This window comes from Mobula birostris, chromosome 4, assembly GCF_030028105.1.
Source record: "Mobula birostris isolate sMobBir1 chromosome 4, sMobBir1.hap1, whole genome shotgun sequence".
In the NCBI taxonomy this organism is placed as follows: domain Eukaryota; kingdom Metazoa; phylum Chordata; class Chondrichthyes; order Myliobatiformes; family Myliobatidae; genus Mobula; species Mobula birostris.
The window spans coordinates 3751822-3775922 of record NC_092373.1 but is presented as its reverse complement, the minus strand read 5'-3'; the positions used below and the strand labels follow the sequence as shown (position 1 = coordinate 3775922).

The window sequence follows — 24101 nt, the reverse complement described above, 5'->3', positions numbered from 1 at the left end:
TAGCCTTTGACCAGTGAAGCCAGGTGGATTGGGGGGAGAGATGAAGTAAGAAGCTGGGAGGTAGTAGCTGGAAAAGGTAAAGAGCTAGAGAAGAAGAAATCCGATAGGAGAGGAGAGTGGAAAAAGGAAGGGTGCTGGGGGAAGTAATAAGCAGGTGAGGAGAGGAGGTAAGAGGCCAGACTGGAGAACTAAAGAAGAGGGAAGAAACTGATGTTCATGCCATCAGGTTGGAGGCTACCCAGTTGGAATATGAGGCATTACTCTTCCAACCTGAGAGTGGCCTCTTTATGGCAGAAGACGAGGCCATGGACCGATAGGTCGGAATGGAGAAGTATTAAAATAGTTGGTCATCTGGAAATTCTGCTAGTTGCAGATGGAGCGGAGGTGCTTAACAAAGTGGCCCCCTGTGCACAACCGAACACTGTATTCCACCTGCTACTGCAAGGAATAAAAACTAAAGAGACGATTGAACGTGGTAGCGAAGTAGAGTCTCACACATGGCAAGCTGGCCCACTATGACACTTACCTTCAATCTTAAGGCTTTCTGCAGGAGCGGCGTCAGGAGCACCTGCCGAGAAAGTGAAAGGAACTTGGTCAATTCCCTCTTCAAAAGCATGTAAATCCATTTGACCCCTTGGCATGTTCTACTGTTCAACAGGATTGCAGCTGACCTGTGCACGGTACCCAACAACCTCAACCAACATTAACCCACCAGTTAGTCTTTAAACTCCGTTCACACTTTCCCGGATTACACTGAATGTTAGCAGAAAGCTGAACACTTGGCGCTGTCTTACTCCGGACCTAAGCAACCGGGAGAGCAAATTCACTCCAGGCCTTTAATGAATCCTCTGTGCACACAGAGGCTGTTTGAGTGACTACTCAGTATCAACAGCTCTGAAGATCTATCCTGGGGCCAACATATGCTACAATGTAGTGCTACAATGTACAAATGTGGGTGAGCACCTGGGGGACAGTGACCACCACTCCCTGGCCTTTAGCATTATTATGGAAAAGGATAGAATCAGAGAGGACAGGAAAATTTTTAACTGGGGAAGGGAAAATTATGAGGCTATAAGGCTAGAACTTGCGGGTGTGAATTGGGATGATGGTTTTGCAGGGAAATGTACTATGGACATGTGGTCGATGTTTAGAGATCTCTTGCAGGATGTTAGGGATAAATTTGTCCCGGTGAGGAAGATAAAAAATGGTAGGGTGAAGGAACTATGGGTGACAAGTGAGGTGGAAAATCTAGTCAGGTGGAAGAAGGCAGCATACATGAGGTTTAGGAAGCAAGGATCAAATGGGTCTATTGAGGAATATAGGGAAACAAGAAAGGAGCTTAAGGGGCTGAGAAGAGCCAGAAAGGGGGCTTGAGAAGGCCTTGGCGAGTAGGGTAAAGGAAAACCCCAAGGCATTCTTCAATTATGTGAAGAAAAAAAGGATGACAGGAGTGAAGGTAGGTCCGATTAGAGATAAAGGTGGGAAGATCTGCCTGGAGGCTGTAGAATTAAGCGAGGTCCTCAATGAATACTTCTCTTCGGTATTCACCAATGAGAGGGAACTTGATGATGGTGAGGACAATATGAGTGAGGTTGATGTTCTGGAGCATGTTGATATTCAGGGAGAGGAGATGTTGGAGTTGTTAAAATATATTTGGAAGGATAAGTCCCCAGGGCCTGACGGAATATTCCCCAGGCTGCTCCATGAGGCGAGGGAAGAGATTGCTGAGCCTCTGGCTAGGATCCTTATGACCTTTCCGTCCATGGGAATGGTACCGGAGGATTGGAAGGAGGCAAATGTTGTCTCCTTGTTCAAAAAAGGTAGTAGGGATAGTCCAGGTAATTATAGACCAGTGAGCCTTACATCTGTGGTGGGAAAGCTGTTGGAAATGATTCTTACAGATAGGATCTATGGGCATTTAGAGAATCTTGGTCTGATCAGGGACAGTCAGCATGGCTTTGTGAAGAGCAGATCTTGTCTAACAAGCCTGATAGAGTTCTTTGAGGAGGTGACCGGGCGTATAGATGAGGGTAGTGCAGTGGATGTGATCTACATGGATTTTAGTAAGGCATTTGACAAGGTTCCACATGGCAGGTTTATTCAGAAAGTCGGAAGGCATGGGATCCAGGGAGGTTTGGCCAGGCGGATTCAGAATTGGCTTGCCTGCAGAAGGCAGAGGGTTGTGGTGGAGGGATTACATTCAGATTGGAGGGTTGTGACTAGTGGTGTCCCACAAGGATCTGTTCTGGGACCTCTACTTTTCGTGACCTGGATGTAGGGGTAGAAGGGTGGGTTGGCAAGTTTGCAGACGACACAAAGGTTGGTGGTGTTGTAGATAGTGTAGAGGATTGTCAAAGATTGCAGAGAGACATTGATCGGATGCAGAAGTGGGCTGAGAAGTGGCAGATGGAGTTCAACCTGGAGAAGTGTGAGGTGGTACACTTTGGAAGGACAAACTCCAAGGCAAAGTACAAAGTAAATGGCAGGATACTTGGTAGTGTGGAGGAGCAGAGAGATCTGGGGGTACATGTCCATAGATCCCTGAAAGTTGCCTCACAGGTAGATAGGGTAGTTACGAAAGCTTATGGGGTGTTAGCTTTCATAAGTTGAGGGATAGAGTTTAAGAGTCGCGATGTAATGATGCAGCTCTATAAAACTCTGGTTAGGCCACAATTGAAGTACTGTGTCCAGTTCTGGTCACCTCACTATAGGAGGGATGTGGAAGCATTGGAAAGGGTACAGAGGAGATTTACCAGGATGCTACCTGGTTTAGAAAGTATGCATTATGATCAGAGATTAAGGGAGCTAGGGCTTTACTCTTTGGAGAGAAGGAGGATGAGAGGAGACATGATAGAGGTGTACAAGATATTAAGAGGAATAGATAAGAGTGGATAGCCAGCGCCTCTTCCCCAGGGCACCTCTGCTCAATACAAGAGGACATGGCTTTAAGGTAAGGGGTGGGAAGTTCAAGGGGGATATTAGAGGAAGGTTTTTTACTCAGAGCGTGGTTGGTGCGTGGAATGCACTGCCTGAGTCAGTGGTGGAGGCAGATACACTAGTGAAGTTTAAGAGACTACTAGACAGATATATGGAGGAATTTAAGGTGGGGGGTTATATGGGAGGCAGGGTTGGAGGGTCGGCACAACAGTGTGGGCTGAAGGGCCTGTAATGTGCTGTACTATTCTATTACAAAGAAGGAATAACAACATAAAAGCAGCTACATTTCATAAGGTGTCCCAGGAGATTTGAAAGAGTGCAGGGGGCTAAACAGAGAGCCCTGTTGTGCAACTTTACTGACAGAGATCATGGAGATGTTGTTCCCAATTTCAACTGACTGGGGTCAGCAAGTGAGGAAATCGTGGATCCAGTTGCACTAGGAGGTATTGAGGATCACAGTAAACCACAGAGAGTTGTAAAATTTGTCAGCTCCCTCTTGGGTACTAGCCTCCATAGTATCCAAGACATCTCCAAGGAACTATGCCTCAGAAAACCCATCAGCAGGACATGCCCTCTCTTCACTGTTACCATCAGGGAGGATGTACAGGAGCCTGAAGGCACACACTCAGTGATTCAGGAACAGCTTCTTCCCCTCTGCCATCTGATTCCTAGATGAACATTGAACCCATAAACACTACCTCACTACTTCTTTAATTTCTGTTTTTGCACTACTTATATTTCCAGTAATTCAGTTTTTCCCTACATGTTTCATGTACTGCTTTCTATATTTATCATGCTACTGCTACTGCGAAGCTAACAAACTTCACAACATATACTGGTGACACTCAGCCCGATTCAGATCACCGATGGGGTGGGGTCACCAATGAACAGGATCAAAAACAGTCTACAGAGGGTTATAGACACATCCAGCTCCATTGTGGGCGCAATCCTCCCCTCCATACCAGACGGTGATGCAGCCAGTTAGAATACTCCATGGTACTTCTGTAGAGATTTGCCATAGTCTATGGTGACACTTCAATTCTCCTCAAACTCCTAATGAAATATAACCACTGCATGCCTTCTTTGTAATTGCAAAATGGTGGCAAAAAGGGTACGATACACCCATATCACCTATCCCATTCTCACAAACACAACCAGGTTGGTGTCAGATCGCGAGAGGGAATTTGTTGAATGCCTACGAGATGGAGCAGCTTGTGGTCGAGCCTACAAGGGGAAAGGCCAACTTAGATTGGGTGTTGTGTACTAACACAGATCTTATTAGGGAGTTTAATGTAAAGGAACCCCCAGGAGGCAGTGATCATAATGTGACTTAATCCATACTGCAATTTGAGAGGGAGAAGCACAAGTCACATGTATCAGTATTGTAATGGAATAAAGGGAATTACAGAGGCATGAGAGAGGAGCTTGCCCAGGTGGATTGGAGGGGGATACTGACAGAGATGGTGGCAGTGCAGAGGTGGCTGAAGTTTCTGGGAATAGTTTACAAGGCACAAGATAGATATGTCCCACAGAAGAAGTTCTCAAATGGCAGAGGAAGGCAACCGTGGCTGACAAGGGAAGTGAAGGGCAGCATAAAAGCCAAGGAAAGGCCATATAATGTAGCAAAAGTGAGTATGAAATTGGATGATTGGGAAGCTTTTAAAATCCAACAATAGGCAACTAAAAAAGCTTTAAGGAAAAAGAGTAAACAGGAGGGCAAACTAGCCAATGATATAAAGCAGGGTACCGAAAGGTTTTCTCAGTGTATAAAGCAAAAAAGGGAGGTGAGAGATGATATTGGACCACTGGAAAATGATGCTGGTGAGGTAGTAATGGGGGACAAAGAAATGGCAGATGAACTTAATGGGTACTTTACTACAACTGTGGAAGACACTAGCAGTGTGCCAGAGGTCCGTGAGTTTCAGGAAGCAGGGGTGAGTGCCATTACTGTTACAATGGAAAAAGTGCTAGGCAAACTGAAAGGTCTTAAGGTGTGATAAGTCACCTGGGATAGATGGACTACATTCCAGAGTCCTGAAAGAGGTTGCTGAAGATATAACGGTTGTAATGGACATGATCTTTTGAGAATCATGTGATTCTGGCATGGTCCTGGAGGACTGGAAATTGCAAATGTTGGTCTACTCTTTAAGAAGAGAGGAAGGCAAAAGAAAGTAAATTATAGGCCAGTTAGTCTAACCTCAGTGGTTGGGAAAGTCTATTATTAAGGATGATGTTTTGGGGTACTTGGGAGAGTAATGATAAAATAAGTCAAAGTCAGCACAGTTTCTATAAAGGAAAATCTTGCCTGACAAATCTGTTGGAATTCTTTGAGAAAGTAACCAGCAGGGTGGACAAAGGAGAGGCAGTGGATGTCATTTACTTGGGTTTTCAAAAGGCGTTTAATAAGGTCACATGAGTCTGCTTAACAGGATAAACTCCTATGGCGTTACAGGAAAGATACTGGCACGGACAGAGGAATGAGTGGCAGGCAAGAGGCAGTGAGTAGGAATAAAGGGGGCCTTTCTGGTTGGCTGCCAGTGACTAGTGGTGTTCCTCAGGCGTCAGCATTGGGACCACTACTTTCCACATTATTTGTCAGTGATTTAGATCATGGAATTGATAGGTTTGTGGATGATATGAAGATAGGTGGAGGGGTGGGTAGTGCTGAGGAAGCAATGTGATTGCAGCAGGACTGAGACAAATTAGAAGAATAGGCAAAAAAGTGTCAGACGGAATACAGTATTGGGAAATGTATGATAATACATTTTGGTAAAAGGAACAATAGTTTGGACTGTCACCTAAATGGGGAGAAAATTCAAACATCAGAAGTGCAAAGGGACTTAGGAGTCCTTGTGCAAGGCTCCCAGAAGGTTAAGTTACAGGTTGAAGAAGAAGAAGAAAGCCCTTAACTCCGAGTGGAGTCATTGGGACGCCGTCATGACGCCTTTTTTTTTTTTAGCAGGCTTTCTTATTTTTACGAGGCCAAGTTGCTAGCTCGACGCTCAACCCAGCACGGATGGAAAGCATGCAAGGGAGCCGGCTGGATTCGAACTCAGGAGCCTTCGCTCCGAAGTCCGGCGCTGATGCCACTACACCACCAGCCGGCTAATTGAGTCTGTGGTAAAGGAGGCAAATGCAATGTTGGCATTTATTTCAAGGGGAATAGAATATAAAAGCAAGGAGATAATGCTGAGCCTTTACAAGACACTGGTTAGGCCGCACTAGAGTATTGTTGACAGTTTTGAGCACCACATGTCAGAAAGGATGTGTTGTCATTGGACAGAGTCCAGAGGAGGTTCACGATAATGATTCCGGAAATAAAAGGGTTAACACATGAGGAGCATTTGGCAGCTTTGAGCCTGTACTCACCGGAATTTAGAATAACCTGGGGGATCTCATTGAAACCTACTGATTGCTGAAAGGACTAGATAGGGTGGATGTGGAGAGGATGTTTCCTATGGTGGGGGTATCCAGAACAAGGGGGCACAGCCTCAAAATTGATGGGCAATTTTTTTTTTATAGAACAGGAGGAGGAATTTTTTTTAGCCAGCATGGTAATTCTGTGGAATGCTCTACCACAGGCTGCGCTGGAGGCCAAGTCAATGGGTATATTTAAAGCAGAAGTTAATAGTTTAATGATTGGTCAGGGAATCAAAGGGTATGGCGAAAGGGCAGGTGTATTGGCTTGAATGGGATCCGGGATCAGCCATTATGAAATGGTGAAGAGGGCTCAATGGGCTGAATGGCCTACTTCTGCTATGTCTCATGGTCTTATACAGGTCAGCCCTGTGTTATACTTGTTCAGATAATAGAAATTTGACCTTACACTCAAATCACTGCAAATATTTGAGATATGGGTTAAAATCAGTTCTTGTGGTATTTGCTTGAGCCCACCACAAACATTTTCTTTTCCAATTGCAGTAGTCCACTTCACTGGTTCATCGATGAGACTGACAGCTGGGGAGATGCGTGGCCTCAGTTGTAGCTCGGACCAGGCCTCATGCTGCAGTGTTGCCTGTTGCAGCCGCCCAGGAGGGGAGGCGCCAGAGGTGGTGTGGTGTGGTATCTGTGCTGGATTGGAGCCAGAGAGGGTGTGGTATCCATGCTGGATTGGGACAGAGGCAGTGTGGTGTCCGTGCTGGATTGGGGCAGAGGTAGTGTGGTGTGGTATCAATGCTGGATTGGGACAGAGGCCGGGTGGTGCGGTATCCCTGCTGGATTGGGGGCAGAGGTAGTGTGGTGTCCGTGCTGGATTGGGGCAGAGGCGGTGTGGTGTCCGTGCTCTACTGGGGCTAGAGGTGGTGTGGTGTGGTATCCATGCTGGATTGGGACAGAGGCCGGGTGGTGCGGTATCCGTGCTGGATTGGGGGCTGATCCCTCCCTCCAGTGCTCATTCGGCGGAGTACAAGCTGGACTGTGGACGTGCACGTTCATCAGATGACACAGCCCATGTCCTAGGAATGCTGCCCATTGTAACTCAGGGGCCACCCGTATTCAGCAAATGTTTATACTCCAGTTAGGTTGTCATCCTTACCCGGACTGGCTGAAGCCCCATCCGCTGCTCCAGTCTCTAGCTCTTTGTCGTGTTTCACCTCTTCCTGCTCCTCGACCTCCTCCTTCACCTCTTTCTGATCTCCCACCTCTCTCTTTCCATCTGGCCCATCCTCATTCTCTTGGGTCTCCTGAGCCTCCTTCAGTTGCTCACTCACTGAGGGTCTCCCGGGATCTGCTGGCTCCTTCTCAGGCTCCTCCGGTGTCACGACGGGTTTGCAGACCTCTTCCTCTGGTGCAATTTTGAGCATTTCCTCGTCGGACTCCGTTTCACTCTGCGGTGCCTTCTCAATGGACTGGTGGATCTCGACGGGCTGGGGGAGTGGGCCCGCTGGCCGGGATGTTTCTATCACCTTCCTGACAGTGTCCGAACTGGTTTTCTTCCCGCTTTCAAGAACTTTCCTCCTCCGTGTGCCATCCAGGCTAACCTTTTTCAAGGAGATCTTCTTCTTCTTGGTCTTGTCACACTTGGTTTTCTCAGGGCTACTGAACAGGGCACTGGCGAAACTGGGCCGATCCTGTAAAAAGCTGTCCGATCTCCCCCGCTTTGCCCCCTCTTTAACCCCTGTGCATTTTATCTTCTTGCCACAGTGCAGGATGTGGGAGTCGGAGGACCTCGAGGATTCCCAGCTGTCGCTGTCCAACGTGCTGCCAGTACTGTTTCGGGGACTCAGGCTTGCATGCGCCCAAGGGTCGTGCTGTGAAGGGGAAGCAAAGAGAGCTCAGAAAGGGAAGTAGGATGCTTTGCACTTAACTGTAACTCAAAGGTGAAAGTAAATTTATTATCCAAGTTATCCAAGGCTTTGGAGAGGGCGGTTTACCAGGATACACCCTCTGGATTAGAGGGCACGAACTACAATGAAATACAACAGAATCTACGAAAAGCTTTACAGAAACAAAGACTGATAAACAACCAACGTGTCAGCGTGTGGTCGGAACACAACAGGAGATGTATATCATAAGTAGTACTTAACAAAGACGTCCAGGTTAGGGTTAGTGAGCCGTGAGCATGCTATGTTGGCGCAAGGCATGGCGCCACTTGTGGGCTGCCCCCAGCACATCCTTGGACTGTGTTGGTTGTTGATTCAAACAACTCATTTCCCTGTATGTTTCGATATACAAGTCACAAGTGTTAGTAAATTTATTATCAAGTATACGTCACCATATACAACCATGAGTTCTGTCTTCCTGGAGACAAATAAAGCTAGTCTTAAATGTTGAAGTCTAACATGCCAGCAACATCCTTGTAAATGTTCTCCGCATTCTCTCAATCTTACTGATCCCTCTTGTACGCAAGTGACCAGAACAATGCACAATACTCCAAAATACTAAACACGAGGAAATCTGCAGATGCTGGAAATTCAAGCAACACACATCAAAGTTGCTGGTGAACGCAGCAGGCCAGGCAGCATCTCTAGGGAGAGGTACAGTCGACGTTTCGGGCCGAGACCCTTCGTCAGAACTAACTGAAGGAAGAGTGAGTAAGAGATTTGAAAGTGGGAGGGGGAGCGGAAGATCCAAAATGATAGAAGACAGGAGCGGGAGGGATGGAGCCAAGAGCTGGACAGGTGATTGGCAAAATCTCTTACTAGCTGTTCTTTCAGTTAGTCCTGACGAAGGGTCTCGGCCCGAAATGTCAACTGTACCTCTTCCTAGAGATGCTGCCTGGCCTGCTGCATTCACCAGGAACTTTTTTGTGTGTTACTCCAAAATAGTCCTCACCAACATCTTACACCACTTAAACATAACTTAAACATATCATCCAAACTCTACATTCAATACTTTTATTTATAGAGGCCAATGTTCCAAAAGCTCTCTGTACAACCCTATCACTCATGACGCCACTTTTAAGGAATTATTCCCAGATCCTTCTGTTCTGCCGTACTCACCAGTGCAATACCGCTCATCCTGAAAGATGTAACCTGGCTGGCCCTCCCAAAGTGCAACACCGCACACTGTGTTCAATTCCAAATGCCATCTTTCAGCCCATTTCACCAGCGGGTCCAGATCCTGCTGCAAGCTTTGAGAGTTTATGTTGCTATCCACTCCACCCCAACCTTGGTGTCATCCACAGATTTGCTGTTCCCGTTTACAGCATCGTTGATCCTAAACAAACAACAATGGACCCAGCACCAATCCCGGCAGCACTGCATTAGTCACAAGCATTCAGTCAGAGAGGCAAACAACTGCCACCACTCCCTGGCTTCTCCCATCTTAGGGATTAAAATCGAAATCCATTCCACCTTCCCATATAACTCAGGTCCTCAAGTCCTGGTATCAGCCTTGTAAATTTTCTCTGCATTCTTTCAAACTTATTTACAATCTTTGCTGCAGAAAGGTGACCAGAAGTGCCTTCTGCCACTCTCTCCGTTGTCGCAATCGCAGAGCTCAAGGTGAATCCAATCCTTCAGCTGGCCCAAGCAACCAAACTATCGAACTTTAATAAAATTTATCAAGAGTTCTTGTTAAAAGCATCCATAGAACATGGAAACTACATCACTGTACAGGTGCTTCGGCACACAGTGTCACCTCAACCTCGAAACATTCTCTGAAGTTCATCCTCTGGGCGGCAAGGTGAAAATACGTCTCTACCAGAGGAGGTGTGAGGGGACGGGGTGGAGATGTGTCTCTACCAGAGGAGGTGTGAGGGGACGGGGTGGCGGGGATGTGTCTCTACCAGAGGTGTGAGGGGACGGAGTGGAGATGTGTCTCTACCAGAGCAGGTGTGAGGGGACGGGGTGGAGACGTGTCTCTACCAGAGGAGGTGTGAGGTGACGGGGTGGAGACGTATCTCTACCAGAGGAGGTGTGAGGGGACGGGGTGGAGACGTGTCTCTACCAGAGGAGGTGTAGGGTGACGGGGTGGAGACGTGTCTCTACCAGAGGAGGTGTGAGGAGACAGGGTGGAGACGTGTCTCTACCAGAGGAGGTGTGAGGGGACGCGGTGGAGATACGTGTCTACCAGAGGAGGTGTGAGGGGACGGGGTGGAGACGTGTCTCTACCAGAGGAGGTGTGAGGGGACGGGGTGGTGGAGACATATCTCTACCAGAGGAGGTGTGAGGGGACGGGGTGGAGACGTGTCTCTACCAGAGGAGGTGTAGGGTGACGGGGTGGAGACGTGTCTCTACCAGAGGAGGTGTGAGGAGACAGGGTGGAGACGTGTCTCTACCAGAGGAGGTGTGAGGGGACGGGGTGGAGATACGTGTCTACCAGAGGAGGTGTGAGGGGACGGGGTGGAGACGTGTCTCTACCAGAGGAGGTGTGAGGGGACGGGGTGGTGGAGACATATCTCTACCAGAGGAGGTGTGAGGGGATGGGGTGGAGATACGTCTCTACCAGAGGAGGTGTGAGGGGGCGGAGTGGAGACGTGTCTCTACTAGAGGAAGTGTGAGGGGACGGGGTGGAGACGTGTCTCTACCAGAGGAGGTGTGAGGGGACGGGGTGGCGGGGATGTGTCTCTACCAGAGGTGTGAGGTGACGGGGTGGAGATTTGTCTCTACCAGAGGAGGTGTGAGGGGACGGGGTGGAGATACGTCTCTACCAGATGAGGTGTGAGGGGACGGGGTAGAGACGTGTCTCTACCAGAGGAGGTGTGAGGGGACGGGGTAGAGACGTGTCTCTACCAGAGGAGGTGTGAGGGGACGGGGTAGAGACGTGTCTCTACCAGAGGAGGTGTGAGGGGACGGGGTGGAGATACATCTCTACCAGAGGAGGTGTGAGGGGACGGGGTGGAGATACATCTCTACCAGAGGAGGTGTGAGGGGACGGGGTAGAGATGTGTCTCTACCAGAGGAGGTGTGAGGGGACGGGGTGGAGATACGTCCCTACCAGAGGAGGTGTGAGGGGACGGGGTGGAGATACGTCCCTACCAGAGGAGGTGTGAGGGGACGGGGTGGAGACGTGTCTCTACCAGAGGAGGTGTGAGGGGACGGGGTGGAGACGTGTCTCTACCAGAGGAGGTGTGAGGGGACGGGGTGGAAACGTGTCTCTACCAGAGGAGGTGTGAGGGGACGGGGTGGAAACATGTCTCTACCAGAGGAGGTGTGAGGGGACGGGGTGGAGATGTGTCTCTACCAGAGGAGGTGTGAGGGGACGGGGTGGAGATGTGTCTCTACCAGAGGAGGTGTGAGGGGACGGGGTGGAGACGTGTCTCTACCAGAGGAGGTGTGAGGGGACGGGGCGGAGACGTGTCTCTACCAGAGGAGGTGTGAGGGGACGGGGTGGAGATACGTCTCTACCAGAGGAGGTGTGAGGGGACGGGGTGGAGACCTGTCTCTACCAGAGGAGGTGTGAGGGGACGGGGTGGAAACGTGTCTCTACCAGAGGAGGTGTGAGGGGACGGGGTGGAAACGTGTCTCTACCAGAGGAGGTGTGAGGGGACGGGGTGGAGACGTGTCTCTACCAGAGGAGGTGTGAGGGGATGGGGTGGAGACGTGTCTCTACCAGAGGAGGTGTGAGGGGACGGCGTGGAGACATGTCTCTACCAGAGGAGGTGTGAGGGGACGGCGTGGAGACATGTCTCTACCAGAGGAGGTGTGAGGGGACGGGGTGGAGATACGTCTCTACCAGAGGAGGTGTGAGGGGACGGGATGGAGATGTGTCTCTACCAGAGGAGGTGTGAGGTGACGGGGTGGAGACGTGTCTCTACCAGAGGAGGTGTGAGGGGACGCGGTGGAGATACGTGTCTACCAGAGGAGGTGTGAGGGGACGGGGTGGAGACGTGTCTCTACCAGAGGAGGTGTGAGGGGACGGGGTGGTGGAGACATATCTCTACCAGAGGAGGTGTGAGGGGATGGGGTGGAGATACGTCTCTACCAGAGGAGGTGTGAGGGGGCGGAGTGGAGACGTGTCTCTACTAGAGGAAGTGTGAGGGGACGGGGTGGAGACGTGTCTCTACCAGAGGAGGTGTGAGGGGACGGGGTGGCGGGGATGTGTCTCTACCAGAGGTGTGAGGTGACGGGGTGGAGATTTGTCTCTACCAGAGGAGGTGTGAGGGGACGGGGTGGAGATACGTCTCTACCAGATGAGGTGTGAGGGGACGGGGTAGAGACGTGTCTCTACCAGAGGAGGTGTGAGGGGACGGGGTAGAGACGTGTCTCTACCAGAGGAGGTGTGAGGGGACGGGGTAGAGACGTGTCTCTACCAGAGGAGGTGTGAGGGGACGGGGTAGAGACGTGTCTCTACCAGAGGAGGTGTGAGGGGACGGGGTGGAGATACATCTCTACCAGAGGAGGTGTGAGGGGACGGGGTGGAGATACATCTCTACCAGAGGAGGTGTGAGGGGACGGGGTAGAGATGTGTCTCTACCAGAGGAGGTGTGAGGGGACGGGGTGGAGATACGTCCCTACCAGAGGAGGTGTGAGGGGACGGGGTGGAGATACGTCCCTACCAGAGGAGGTGTGAGGGGACGGGGTGGAGACGTGTCTCTACCAGAGGAGGTGTGAGGGGACGGGGTGGAGACGTGTCTCTACCAGAGGAGGTGTGAGGGGACGGGGTGGAAACGTGTCTCTACCAGAGGAGGTGTGAGGGGACGGGGTGGAAACATGTCTCTACCAGAGGAGGTGTGAGGGGACGGGGTGGAGATGTGTCTCTACCAGAGGAGGTGTGAGGGGACGGGGTGGAGATGTGTCTCTACCAGAGGAGGTGTGAGGGGACGGGGTGGAGACGTGTCTCTACCAGAGGAGGTGTGAGGGGACGGGGCGGAGACGTGTCTCTACCAGAGGAGGTGTGAGGGGACGGGGTGGAGATACGTCTCTACCAGAGGAGGTGTGAGGGGACGGGGTGGAGACCTGTCTCTACCAGAGGAGGTGTGAGGGGACGGGGTGGAAACGTGTCTCTACCAGAGGAGGTGTGAGGGGACGGGGTGGAGACGTGTCTCTACCAGAGGAGGTGTGAGGGGACGGGGTGGAGACGTGTCTCTACCAGAGGAGGTGTGAGGGGATGGGGTGGAGACGTGTCTCTACCAGAGGAGGTGTGAGGGGACGGCGTGGAGACATGTCTCTACCAGAGGAGGTGTGAGGGGACGGCGTGGAGACATGTCTCTACCAGAGGAGGTGTGAGGGGACGGGGTGGAGATACGTCTCTACCAGAGGAGGTGTGAGGGGACGGGATGGAGATGTGTCTCTACCAGAGGAGGTGTGAGGTGACGGGGTGGAGACGTGTCTCTACCAGAGGAGGTGTGAGGTGACGGGGTGGAGACGTGTCTCTACCAGAGGAGGTGTGAGGGGATGGGGTGGAGACGTGTCTCTACCAGAGGAGGTGTGAGGGGACGGGGTGGAGATGTGTCTCTACCAGAGGAGGTGTGAGTGGACGGGGTGGAGATACATCTCTAGCAGGGGAGGTGTGAGGGGACGGGTTGGAGACGTGTCTCTACCAGAGGAGGTGTGAGGGGACGGGGTGGAGACGTGTCTCTACCAGAGGAGGTGTGAGGGGACGGGGTGGAGATACAACTCTACCAAAGGGTGTAAGGGCGGGGGCTCTTCCCTCCACTCGCCTGCAGATCACCATTGGGCAAGGTGTAGCCCCCAGTCAGGATCACATGAAGCCATGGGAGTAGATGGTGGATGGTTGTATGAGCAGCCAGTGTATATTACAAGCCCTGGTTATGCAACTATTGATGCTAGGCAGACAATCTCTGAGGAGTATTGACAATGGCTGAGGTCACCCATCCTGTACAGACACTGCCCTGAAGGCGGCAATGGCAAATCATTTCTATAGAGAAACTTGTCTTTAAAGATGCATTGAGTGATCATAAACATTCCACTCAAGAACTTTGAAAAATAGATTGGTAAAAAGCTGGAGAAACGACAGTTGATGAGGCTGAAGTAGACAGAGAAACCTTACCTCCTTGGGATAGGGAATGTAGCCTGCATAAGCCAACACGAAGGTACAGAACTGGTTGAAGTCCTCCACAGTTCTTTGTCTCTTCTTTGGTGGCTAAAAATAAAACAGATGATTTGAGATTTGACAAATTACTGGGGGCAATTGACCTAACTGTTCCAGTCAACCAATAATCCCAGTGATCACCTGATCTTGCCAATGCCCCAAGTTATTCAAAGTTCGATATTGTTTAATGTAATTTCCAGTACTCCAGTGTAAAGGAGAACAAAATAATTGTTACTCTGGACCCAATGCACCACAAAGAACACAATAAGTTAAAGAACACAATAATTACATCCATAAAGTGACACTAGGCATACAAGTGTCTGTACATAAGGTGACTCTGACAGGAAATGATAGAGTAGTGGTGGTTGGGGGTGTGGAGGGTGGGTTAGTGGGTGGAGGTGTTGATCAGCCTTACTGCTTGGGGAAAGGAATTGTTTTTGAGTCTGATGGTCCAGACCTGGATGCTACGTAGCCTCCACTCTGCTAGTGCGACAAACAGTGCATGAACAGGGTGGGTGGGATCTTTCATGATACTGGAACAGGACCAGTAACGTCTTTTTGTATACATCTCCTTGAGAGCAGGGAAGGCTGGTGCCGATAACGTTTTGGGCAGTTTCGACAATCTCTTGTAGAGTGCTCCTGTCTATGCTAAAATTAAATGCCCCCATTCAATATTATCACTCTAACGGATTCTGATTCAAGTAGATGTGTGAACTTTCAGGGAATTGAGGTCTTTTCCTACTCAGCAGATGGGATCAGTTAGGTTGGCATGATGGTTTCACATGGAAACGACCAGGTCAAAGGACCTGTTCCTCTGCTGTACCACTCGATGTACGAGCACAGAATCAAAGATTCAAACACTCAGAATCTGAATCAGGTTTAATATCACTGGCATATTTCATGAAATTTGTTGTCTTGTGGCAGAAATACATTGCAATACACAATAAAAAAAATCTAAGTTACAACATCTTCAGGCTCCAGTACCTCCTCCTTGATGATAGCAATGAAAAGAGTGCCTACCCTGGGTGATGGACGTGCTTAACACAATGTTGGAAAATGCACACGGTCATGCACTTTGGTAGTAGAAATAAATGTGCAGACTATTTCCTAAATGGGGAGAAAATTCAGGAATCTGAGATGCAGAGGGACTTGGGAGTCCTTGTGCAGAAAACCCTGAAGGTTAACTTGCAGGTTGAGTCGGTGGTGAGGAAGGCAAATGCCATGTTAGCATTCATTTCAAGAGGTCTAGAATACAAGAGCAAGGATGTGATGCTGAGGCTTTATAAGGCACTGGTGAGGCCTCACCTTGAGTATTTTGAACAGTTTTGTGCCCCTCATCTTAGAAAAAATGTGCTGGCATTGGAGAGGGTTCAGAAGAGGTTCACAAGAATGATTTCGGGAATGAAAGGGTTATCATACGAGGAATATTTGACGGCTCTGGGTCTGTACTCGCTGGAATTCAGAAGGATGAGGGGGATCTCATTGAAAACTTTGAATGTTGAAAGGCCTAGACAGAGTAAACGTGGAAAGGATGTTTCTCATGGTGAGGGAGTCTAGGACAAGTGGGCACAGCCTCAAGATAGAGGGGCTCCCTTTCAAAACAGAGATGTGGAGAAATTTCTGTAGTCAAAGGGTGGTGAATTTGTGAAATTTGTTGCCACATGCAGCTGTGGAGGCCTGGTTGTGGGTGTATTTAAGGCAGAGATTGATAGGTTCTTGATTGGACATGGCATCAATGGTTATGGGGAGAAGGCTGGGAACTGGGGTTGAGGAGGAGATAGAAAAAAGGATCAGCCATGATTGAATGGCAGAGCAGGCTCGATGGGCCAGATGGCCTAATTCTGCTCCGATATCTTACAGTCTTAATAATGGATGTTGCTTTCTGAGACATTGCCTGTTGAATATATTCTCAATATGGAATATATATATATATGTGGAATCGATATGGGTAGAGCTGCATAACAATAAGGGGCAGAAAACGCTGGTGGGAGTTGTGTACAGGCCACCTAACAGTAGTAGTGAGGTTGGGGATGGTATTAAACAGGAAATTAGAAATGTGTGCAATAAAGGAACAGCAGTTATAATGGGTGACTTCAATCTACATGTAGATTGGGTGAACCAAATTGGTAAGGGTGCTGAGGAACAGGATTTCTTGGAATGTATGCGGGATGGTTTTTTGAACCAACATGTCAAGGAACCAACTGGACAGCAGGCTATTCTGGACTGGGTATTGAGCAATGAGGAAGGGTTAATTAGCAATCTTGTCATGAGAGACCCCTTGGGTAAGAGTGACCATAATATGGTGGAATTCTTCATTAAGATGGAGAGTGACATAGTTAATTCAGAAACGAAAGTTCTGAACTTAAAGAAGGGTAACTTTGAAGGTATGAGACGCGAATTAGCTAAGATAGACTGGCAAATGACACTTAAAGGGTTGACGGTGGATATGCAATGGCAAGTATTTAAAGATCGCATGGATGAACTACAACAATTGCTCATCCCAGTTTGGCAAAAGAATAAATCAAGGAAGGTAGTGCACCCGTGGCTGACAAGGGAAATTAGGGATAGTATCAATTCCAAAGAAGAAGCATACAAATTAGCCAGAAAAAGTGGCTCACCTGAGGACTGGGAGAAATTCAGAGTTCAGCAGAGGAGGACAAAGGGCTTAATTAGGAAGGGGAAAAAAATTATGAGAGAAAACTGGCAGGGAACATAAAAACTGACTGTAAAAGCTTTTATCGATATGTGAAAAGAAAAAGATTGGTTAAGACAAATGTAGGTCCCCTACAGACAGAAACAGGTGAATTGATTATAAGGAGCAAGGACATGGCAGACCAATTGAATAATTACTTTGGTTCTGTCTTCACTTAGGAGGACGTAAATAATCTTCCGGAAATAGTAGGGGACAGAGGGTCCAGTGAGATGGAGGAACTGAGGGAAATACATGTTAGTAGGGAAGTGGTGTTAGGTAAATTGAAGGGACTAAAGGCAGATAAATCCCCAGGGCCAGATGGTCTGCATCCCAGAGTGCTTAAGGAAGTAGCCCAAGAAATAGTAGACGCATTAGTGACAATTTTTCAAAACTCTTTAGATTCTGGACTAGTTCCTGAGGATTGGAGGGTGGCTAATGTAACCCCACTTTTTAAAAAAGGAGGGAGAGAGAAACCAGGGAATTATAGACCGGTTAGCCTAATATCGGTGGTGGGGAAACTGCTAGGGTCAGTTATCAAAGATGTGATAACAGCACATTTGGAAAGCAGTGAAATCATCTGACAAGTCAGTATGGATTTGTGAAAGGAAAATCATGTCTGATGAATCTCATAGAAATTTTTGAGGATGTAACTAGTAGAGTGGATAGGGGAGAACCAGTGGATGTGGTATATTTGGATTTTCAAAAGGCTTTTGACAAGGTCCCACACGGGAGATTAGTGTGCAAACTTAAAGCACACGGTATTGGGGGTAAGGTATTGGTGTGGGTGGAGAATTGGTTGGCAGACAGGAAGCGAAGAGTGGGAATAAACGGGATCTTTTCAGAATAGCAGGCAGTGACTAGCGGGGTACCGCAAGGCTCAGTGCTGGGACCCCAGTTGTTTACAATATATATTAATGACTTGGATGAGGGAATTAAATGCAGCATCTCCAAGTTTGCGGATAACACGAAGCTGGGTGGCAGCGTTAGCTGTGAGGAGGATGCTAAGAGGATGCAGGGTGACTTGGATAGGTTAGGTGAGTGGGCAAATCCATGGCAGATGCAATTTAATGTGGATAAATGTGAAGTTATCCACTTTGGTGGCAAAAACAGGAAAACAGATTATTATCTGAATGGTGGCCGATTAGGAAAAAGGAAGGTGCAACGAGACCTGGGTGTCATTATACACCAGTCATTGAAAGTGGGCATGCAGGTACAGCAGGCAGTGAAAAAGGCAAATGGTATGCTGGCACTTATAGCAAGAGGATTCGAGTACAGGAGCAGGGAGGTACTACTGCAGTTGTACAAGGCCTTGGTGAGACCACACCTGGAGTATTGTGTGCAGTTTTGGTCCCCTAATCTGAGGAAAGACATCCTTGCCATAGAGGGAGTACAAAGAAGGTTCACCAGATTGATTCCTGGGATGGCAGGACTTTCATATGATGAAAGACTGGATGAACTAGGCTTATACTCGTTGGAATTTAGAAGATTGAGGGGGGGATCTGATTGAAACGTATAAAATCCTAAAGGGATTGGACAGGCTAGATGCAGGAAGATTGTTCCCGATGTTGGGGAAGTCCAGAACGAGGGGTCACAGTTTGAGGATTAAGGGGAAGCCTTTTAGGACCGAGATTAGGAAAAACTTCTTCACACAGAGAGTGGTGAATCTGTGGAATTCTCTGCCACAGGAAACAGTTGAGGCCGGTTCATCGGCTATATTTAAGAGGGAGTTAGATATGGCCCTTGTGGCTAAAGGGATCAGGGAGTATGGAGGGAAGGCTGGTGCAGGGTTCTGAGTTGGATGATCAGTCATGATCATACTGAATGGCGGTGCAGGCTCAAAGGGCCGAATGGCCTACTCCTGCACCTATTTTCTATGTTTCAATGCTGGGCGGCCTAGTGCCCGTGATGGAGCTGGCTGAATTCACAACTTTCTGCAGCTTTTTCCAATCCTGTGCAGTGGCCCCTCCAGAACAGACAGTGACGCACTGTTAGAATGCACTGCAGATAAACTTGATGCTATTGCCAAGTTTGCTCTCAATATCTGATACACAGCTAAATGTGACACATCAAGAAAGGTCAGACCATCAGCTGGGTGTGATTTATTAGTGTGACAAAGGCATTGTACATCCTCAATTAACTACTAGAAAATTGAAATGCCAAGCACCAAAGATGAATGGAAAATATACTGGGCAAAGTTCATAAGACCTGTACACACTGGACTTTACAGACCAGATCACAGCCAACAACTTTCTACAGGAGCACCATCGAGAGTGCCGTCTGGCTGCATCATTGTGTGGTACAGAAGTTACAAGATATCGGACAGCAAGACACTACAGAGGACAGTAAGAATCACCAGGATCTACCTCCTCCTGAATTGTGACATTTACTGGGAATGTTATACACGAAGGACCCAAAGCATTGTTGAGGAACCCTACCACCCATCCACAATCTCTTTGACCCACCACCGTCAGGAAGGAGGTACAGGAGCATCAGGACTAGAACGTCCAAACTGGCCAACAACTTCTTCCCTCAGGTCGTGAGACTAATGAGTACCGTGGCACTACTGAGAAATCATCGCAGGGGCAGCGAGCTGTTTACTGTTTACCCATGCTCTGCACTGCATACAGTTTGAATTCTGTTTTATTAACTTCTGTGGTTATATTTTGTTTAATGTGCTGTGTGTGATATACGCTTTGTGGGTACACTGTGGTCTGGAGAAATATTGTTTCGTTTGGTTTGATATCTGCACAGTCAGATGTGATTTTGTTATCCTCGAGCAATCACCTTTAAATTTATTCAATGGCAATAAAAAACAAAGCAGACACACATTTTCAAGACCGGCAGAGGAAAATGAGGATACTTAAGCACATATCATGGTAACATGGTGACAGACCTGACCCTACCGTTATACAGTAACAGACCCGTCCCCACTGGTACCATATCCCGGTGTTATACAGTAACAGACCTGTCCCCACTGGTACCCTACCCCAGTGTTATGGGTATCGTACTGTTAAACACTGGGGTACGGTAGCAGTGGGGACGGGTCTGTCACTGTATAACACCGGGGTACGGTACCGGTGGGGACGGGTCTGTCACTGTATAACACTGTAGTACGGTACCAGTGGGGATGGGTCTGTCACTGTGTAACACCGGGGTACAGTACCAGTGGGGACGGGTCTGTCACTGTATAACGCCGAGGTACAGTACCGGTGGGGACAGGTCTGTCACTGTATAACGCCGGGGTACAGTACCAGTGGGGACAGGTCTGTCACTGTATAACGCCGGGGTACAGAACCGGTGGGGACAGGTCTGTCACTGTATAACGCCAGGTCACAGGACTGTCACTATGTAGTACTGGGGTACAACAGGGAGGGGCCTTTTCAGGATTTGAATACAGTGTTATCTGTGTCGACATTCAGGACCCAGGAATAAGGCAGAACATTAAAAATGTCCATCATGAGTTTCTTACAATACACCCAGCACAACCTTATCTCATTATCTGCACCCGTCGCGACCCTGCGCTTTCCAAGGCCCCACCGTCTCAAAGAAAGGCTCGGTGTCCCTGGCAGACACAACAACCCGCTGCATGACCACACAGGACCGGCTGGCGGGCTGAGATCGGCAGCGACTCGCCGCCACATGCTCTCCCGAACAAAGTGCCGCGTCCGCCCCAACTTGAAACCGTAAACGCGGCGGATTCTCTTTACAAGAAAACAAACGGCATCGCGGGGCAGCGGCAGCGGGAGGGAGGGAAGCCACACGCGGGGAGGGGCACGGAGCAGCAGGGAAGCCGCGGAGACGCAGGCACGGAGCGCGACACAAGCCACGGCAGGGGGACCCAGTGCTGGCGGCTCCCACTGTCCAGAGCTCCTGATCCAAGGTCCAGAGAGGACCGTGGGTGGGAGTGCGGAGAGGGGCTGGCCGGGGGAAGAGGGGTGAGCAAGGAGAAAGGGGGGGGGGGAGTATGGTCAGCGGAGAGAGGGAGATGATAAGGGAGGGGAAGAGATGTTCGGAGGGAGGGTTTGTTACGGGGGTGTGGAGACCGGGGGAGGGGGGTAGGAAGGGGGTGTGGAGACCCGAGGGAGGGAGGTAGGAAGGGGGTGTGGAGACCCCAGGAGAGGGGTAGGGAAGGGGGGTGCAGATGTGGTGGGAGAGAATCGCGGATAGGGTCAGCAGAGGGGAAAAAAGGATTCGAGGGCGGCTGGGAGGAGGGAGTGGTGAAAGAATCGGGGGTGGGGCGTGACGGGAGGTGGCCGGGACCAGAACGAACGGAGATGCCGATTGCCAAGAGAGGCAGCGCCCGATCCCGAGCGATTGACTGCAGAATCTCAGCGAATCCTAACACTCCCCCCACTCCCTCCGGTATCAGCGGCAGCACCGAGCGGCAAGCAGCTTCAGGCCCCCACCCTCTCCCGGCCGTACACCACCCTCAAACAAGAACCAACAAGCTGAACACGATCACTGATAACAATCCGCAAGTGTCCACAACCTGGGAGTGTCCGGAGTCTCCAATACGCTGACGCCAGTAACCCGGAGCCGTACGTTTAGATTATTAACTTAGTTTTTCAATGCTTACTAAAAGAGACACGGAACATTGAGAGGGCGCAGTAGGGCCCGCAACCCGAGCGGCCCGCCGACCCAACGAGCGAACCTTCAGCCGGTTTCATCCCGGGATCAGCTGGAGGTTCCCGGCGGCAGGATTTGTAATCCATCACAGCCCCACACAGCACGGGGGGGCGGTGAGAACGAAGGCTCCAACACATGTTTGGCAGGGGAAAACGACTGATAAATTTTTTTAAAAAGTAAGGAAATCAGGAGCAGACCGTGACAATAAGAAACAGAAGAAAGCACACACACACAATGGGAGCAGGCGGCCGGAGTGCTGGTCAGGACTGGGGAGAGGGTCCCACGCCTCCGGGTGAGGGGGATGAGAGGGAAGGAGCGGGGTACCCCACTATTTCTGTCTCCTCTACCATCCTTCCATCAACAACTCAGGGCGAGCTTCGGTCACACTTCAGCCACACTTTTGTCCGAATTCACACTCACTTTTCAAACTGACATCCCACCGGCAAGATGGCGACGGCAGGCTGCACTCGGAGCGCTCGCACCGCCCTTTCGGGCTGATGTCTCATGCAACAGGACACGGTGAGGGGACACCGAGACAGCGAGTGCCGGACCAACCCTAATCAACTTTACCACGTAGCTGCTCGACCACCAACCCGCTGCCCCAACCGCCACAACAAAACAATATATATCACGAGCCCAGTGCAAACAGCCTCCCCGACACACACAAGGGGCTTTCTTGCCTCCAGTGCGGCGGGGAGCACAACATGTCACCGCAACCCGTCAAAGAACTGTGTTAGAGATGGGGGGTAAAATAAAAACCTGGCAACCAGGAACTGACCTCTGACATCGCCGCCGCTCCGGAGGCTGGCTCTGGAAGAGAGAAACATCTTTAGGTTAATTACAACAAAATACACGGAGTAAGACAGAGACGAGATAGCCCTCTCTCTCACAGACACACGCAATCAAAGTTGAGAAAGAATACAGTGAATGCCCAGTAGAACTTGTAGTCTTTAAGATCCGTTCGAAAGTCAGTCTTGCCGCCCCCCCCACACACACACACACACCCACCCACCCACCCACCCACCGAACAGAGTGTGCATCTTTGGATTGAGTCCTACCCTTGTTTACGGCAAGCCTAAAAGTGAAGGGGAAGGGAAGACGGAGCGGCTGGGACGCGCCCAGTCCCATGCAATCCATTACAAAGACATTCTCCGGCCACCACACGCCCCAAAACCAACCCCCACCCCGCAGCCTCCGCACTCCTCACCTGCACGAACTTCGCTGTCGATTTGCGATGTCATGCCTGCGACCGGGCCCGCCGCTCTCCGCTCCGCCGGCTCCGATGACAAAGAGCAACACCGCACGCTGGGCGGGGAGGGGGGGGAGACGGAGCGCGGCGCCACCGACACCCGGATCCGACCCTCGGCCAAACTCAACCAGCCAGTTCCGCCCCTCAATGACGTCACCAGGGACCCGCGGCTGTGCCACCAGCCATGTGCCACGGGGGTTCTTGAGGAAAACCGAGAGGCGAAGGCGGGTAGAAATCACCTCAAATCGTCACACAAAGCACCGATAGACGTTGTATCAAGTATTTTAAATGAGGCTTTCGGAGGACCAGCTTATTGTGTGTGGATTTTATATTAAATGTGTTTCGGATACTTTGATCACCACCCCTTGCAGCGGCAGGTTGAGTGCCCATGAGTTGGTATCGTCCGCTCTGTTGACGTGCCCAGCCTCGTTTCCGGGCGCGGTCTATAAATTGCGCGACGGCGGGGGAATTTAGTCCGAGCTGAGCCCTCGGCTGTGGTGGTCGGGTGGGTGTGCGGGTCATGAGGAAGGGGAAAGATTTCTACTGTCCGCTCTGATGGGAATGCCTCGTGCTGTCTTCCCTAGGAGAAGGCAACTCCAACTCCCACTGGCTGTTCGTCACTCACCGATCACGGTATCCACTGCACTTCGAGCACGGAGCTGCGGAGAGACGGCGTAGGCCCAGCTGACGGGGTGAGGGAGTTCTGGAGGTGGTAGGTAGGCGGGCGGGCGGCTGGACCGGACCGGGTGGGGGTGTTGGTGCTCTCGGCCCCGGTGCCCCACCGTTACGCTGTCATAACGTGATCCGCTGGGCGAGTGCCCAGGGAGGGGAAGTGTCGAACGCGGCAGGCCATTCGGCCCCCAGTTCCGTGCTAGCTCTCTGCAGCAACCTGCTACAGTATAGACAATAGGTGCAGGAGTAGGCCATTCGGCCCTTCGAGCCAGCACTGCTATTCACTGTGATCATGGCTGATCATCCACTATCAGTATCCAGTTCCTGCCTTATCCTCATAACCTTTGATTCCACTATCTTTAAGAGCTCTATCCATCTCTTTCTTGAAAGCATCCAGAGACTTGGCCTCCACAGCCTTCGGAGGTAGAGTATTCCATGTATCCACCACTCTCTGGGTGAAAAAGTTTTTCCTCAACTCCGTTCTAAATG

At 50.1% G+C, this 24101-nt stretch overlaps 1 protein-coding gene across 1 annotated transcript in view; it reads right to left on the bottom strand.

Annotated features, from left to right (window-relative positions):
- LOC140196956 (PHD finger protein 13-like) overlaps positions 1-23793 on the bottom strand; it is a 29366-nt gene extending 5573 nt beyond the window's left edge. Inside the window, exons 1-6 of the mRNA XM_072256892.1 lie at positions 23729-23793; positions 22899-23140; positions 22470-22501; positions 14332-14424; positions 7472-8186; positions 527-568 (exon numbers count right to left, since the gene is read on the bottom strand). Of these exons, the coding sequence (XP_072112993.1) occupies positions 527-568; positions 7472-8186; positions 14332-14424; positions 22470-22501; positions 22899-23140; positions 23729-23793 (1189 nt within the window). The remainder of the gene's footprint in view (positions 1-526; positions 569-7471; positions 8187-14331; positions 14425-22469; positions 22502-22898; positions 23141-23728) is intronic.
- Positions 23794-24101: the final 308 nt, after the last annotated feature.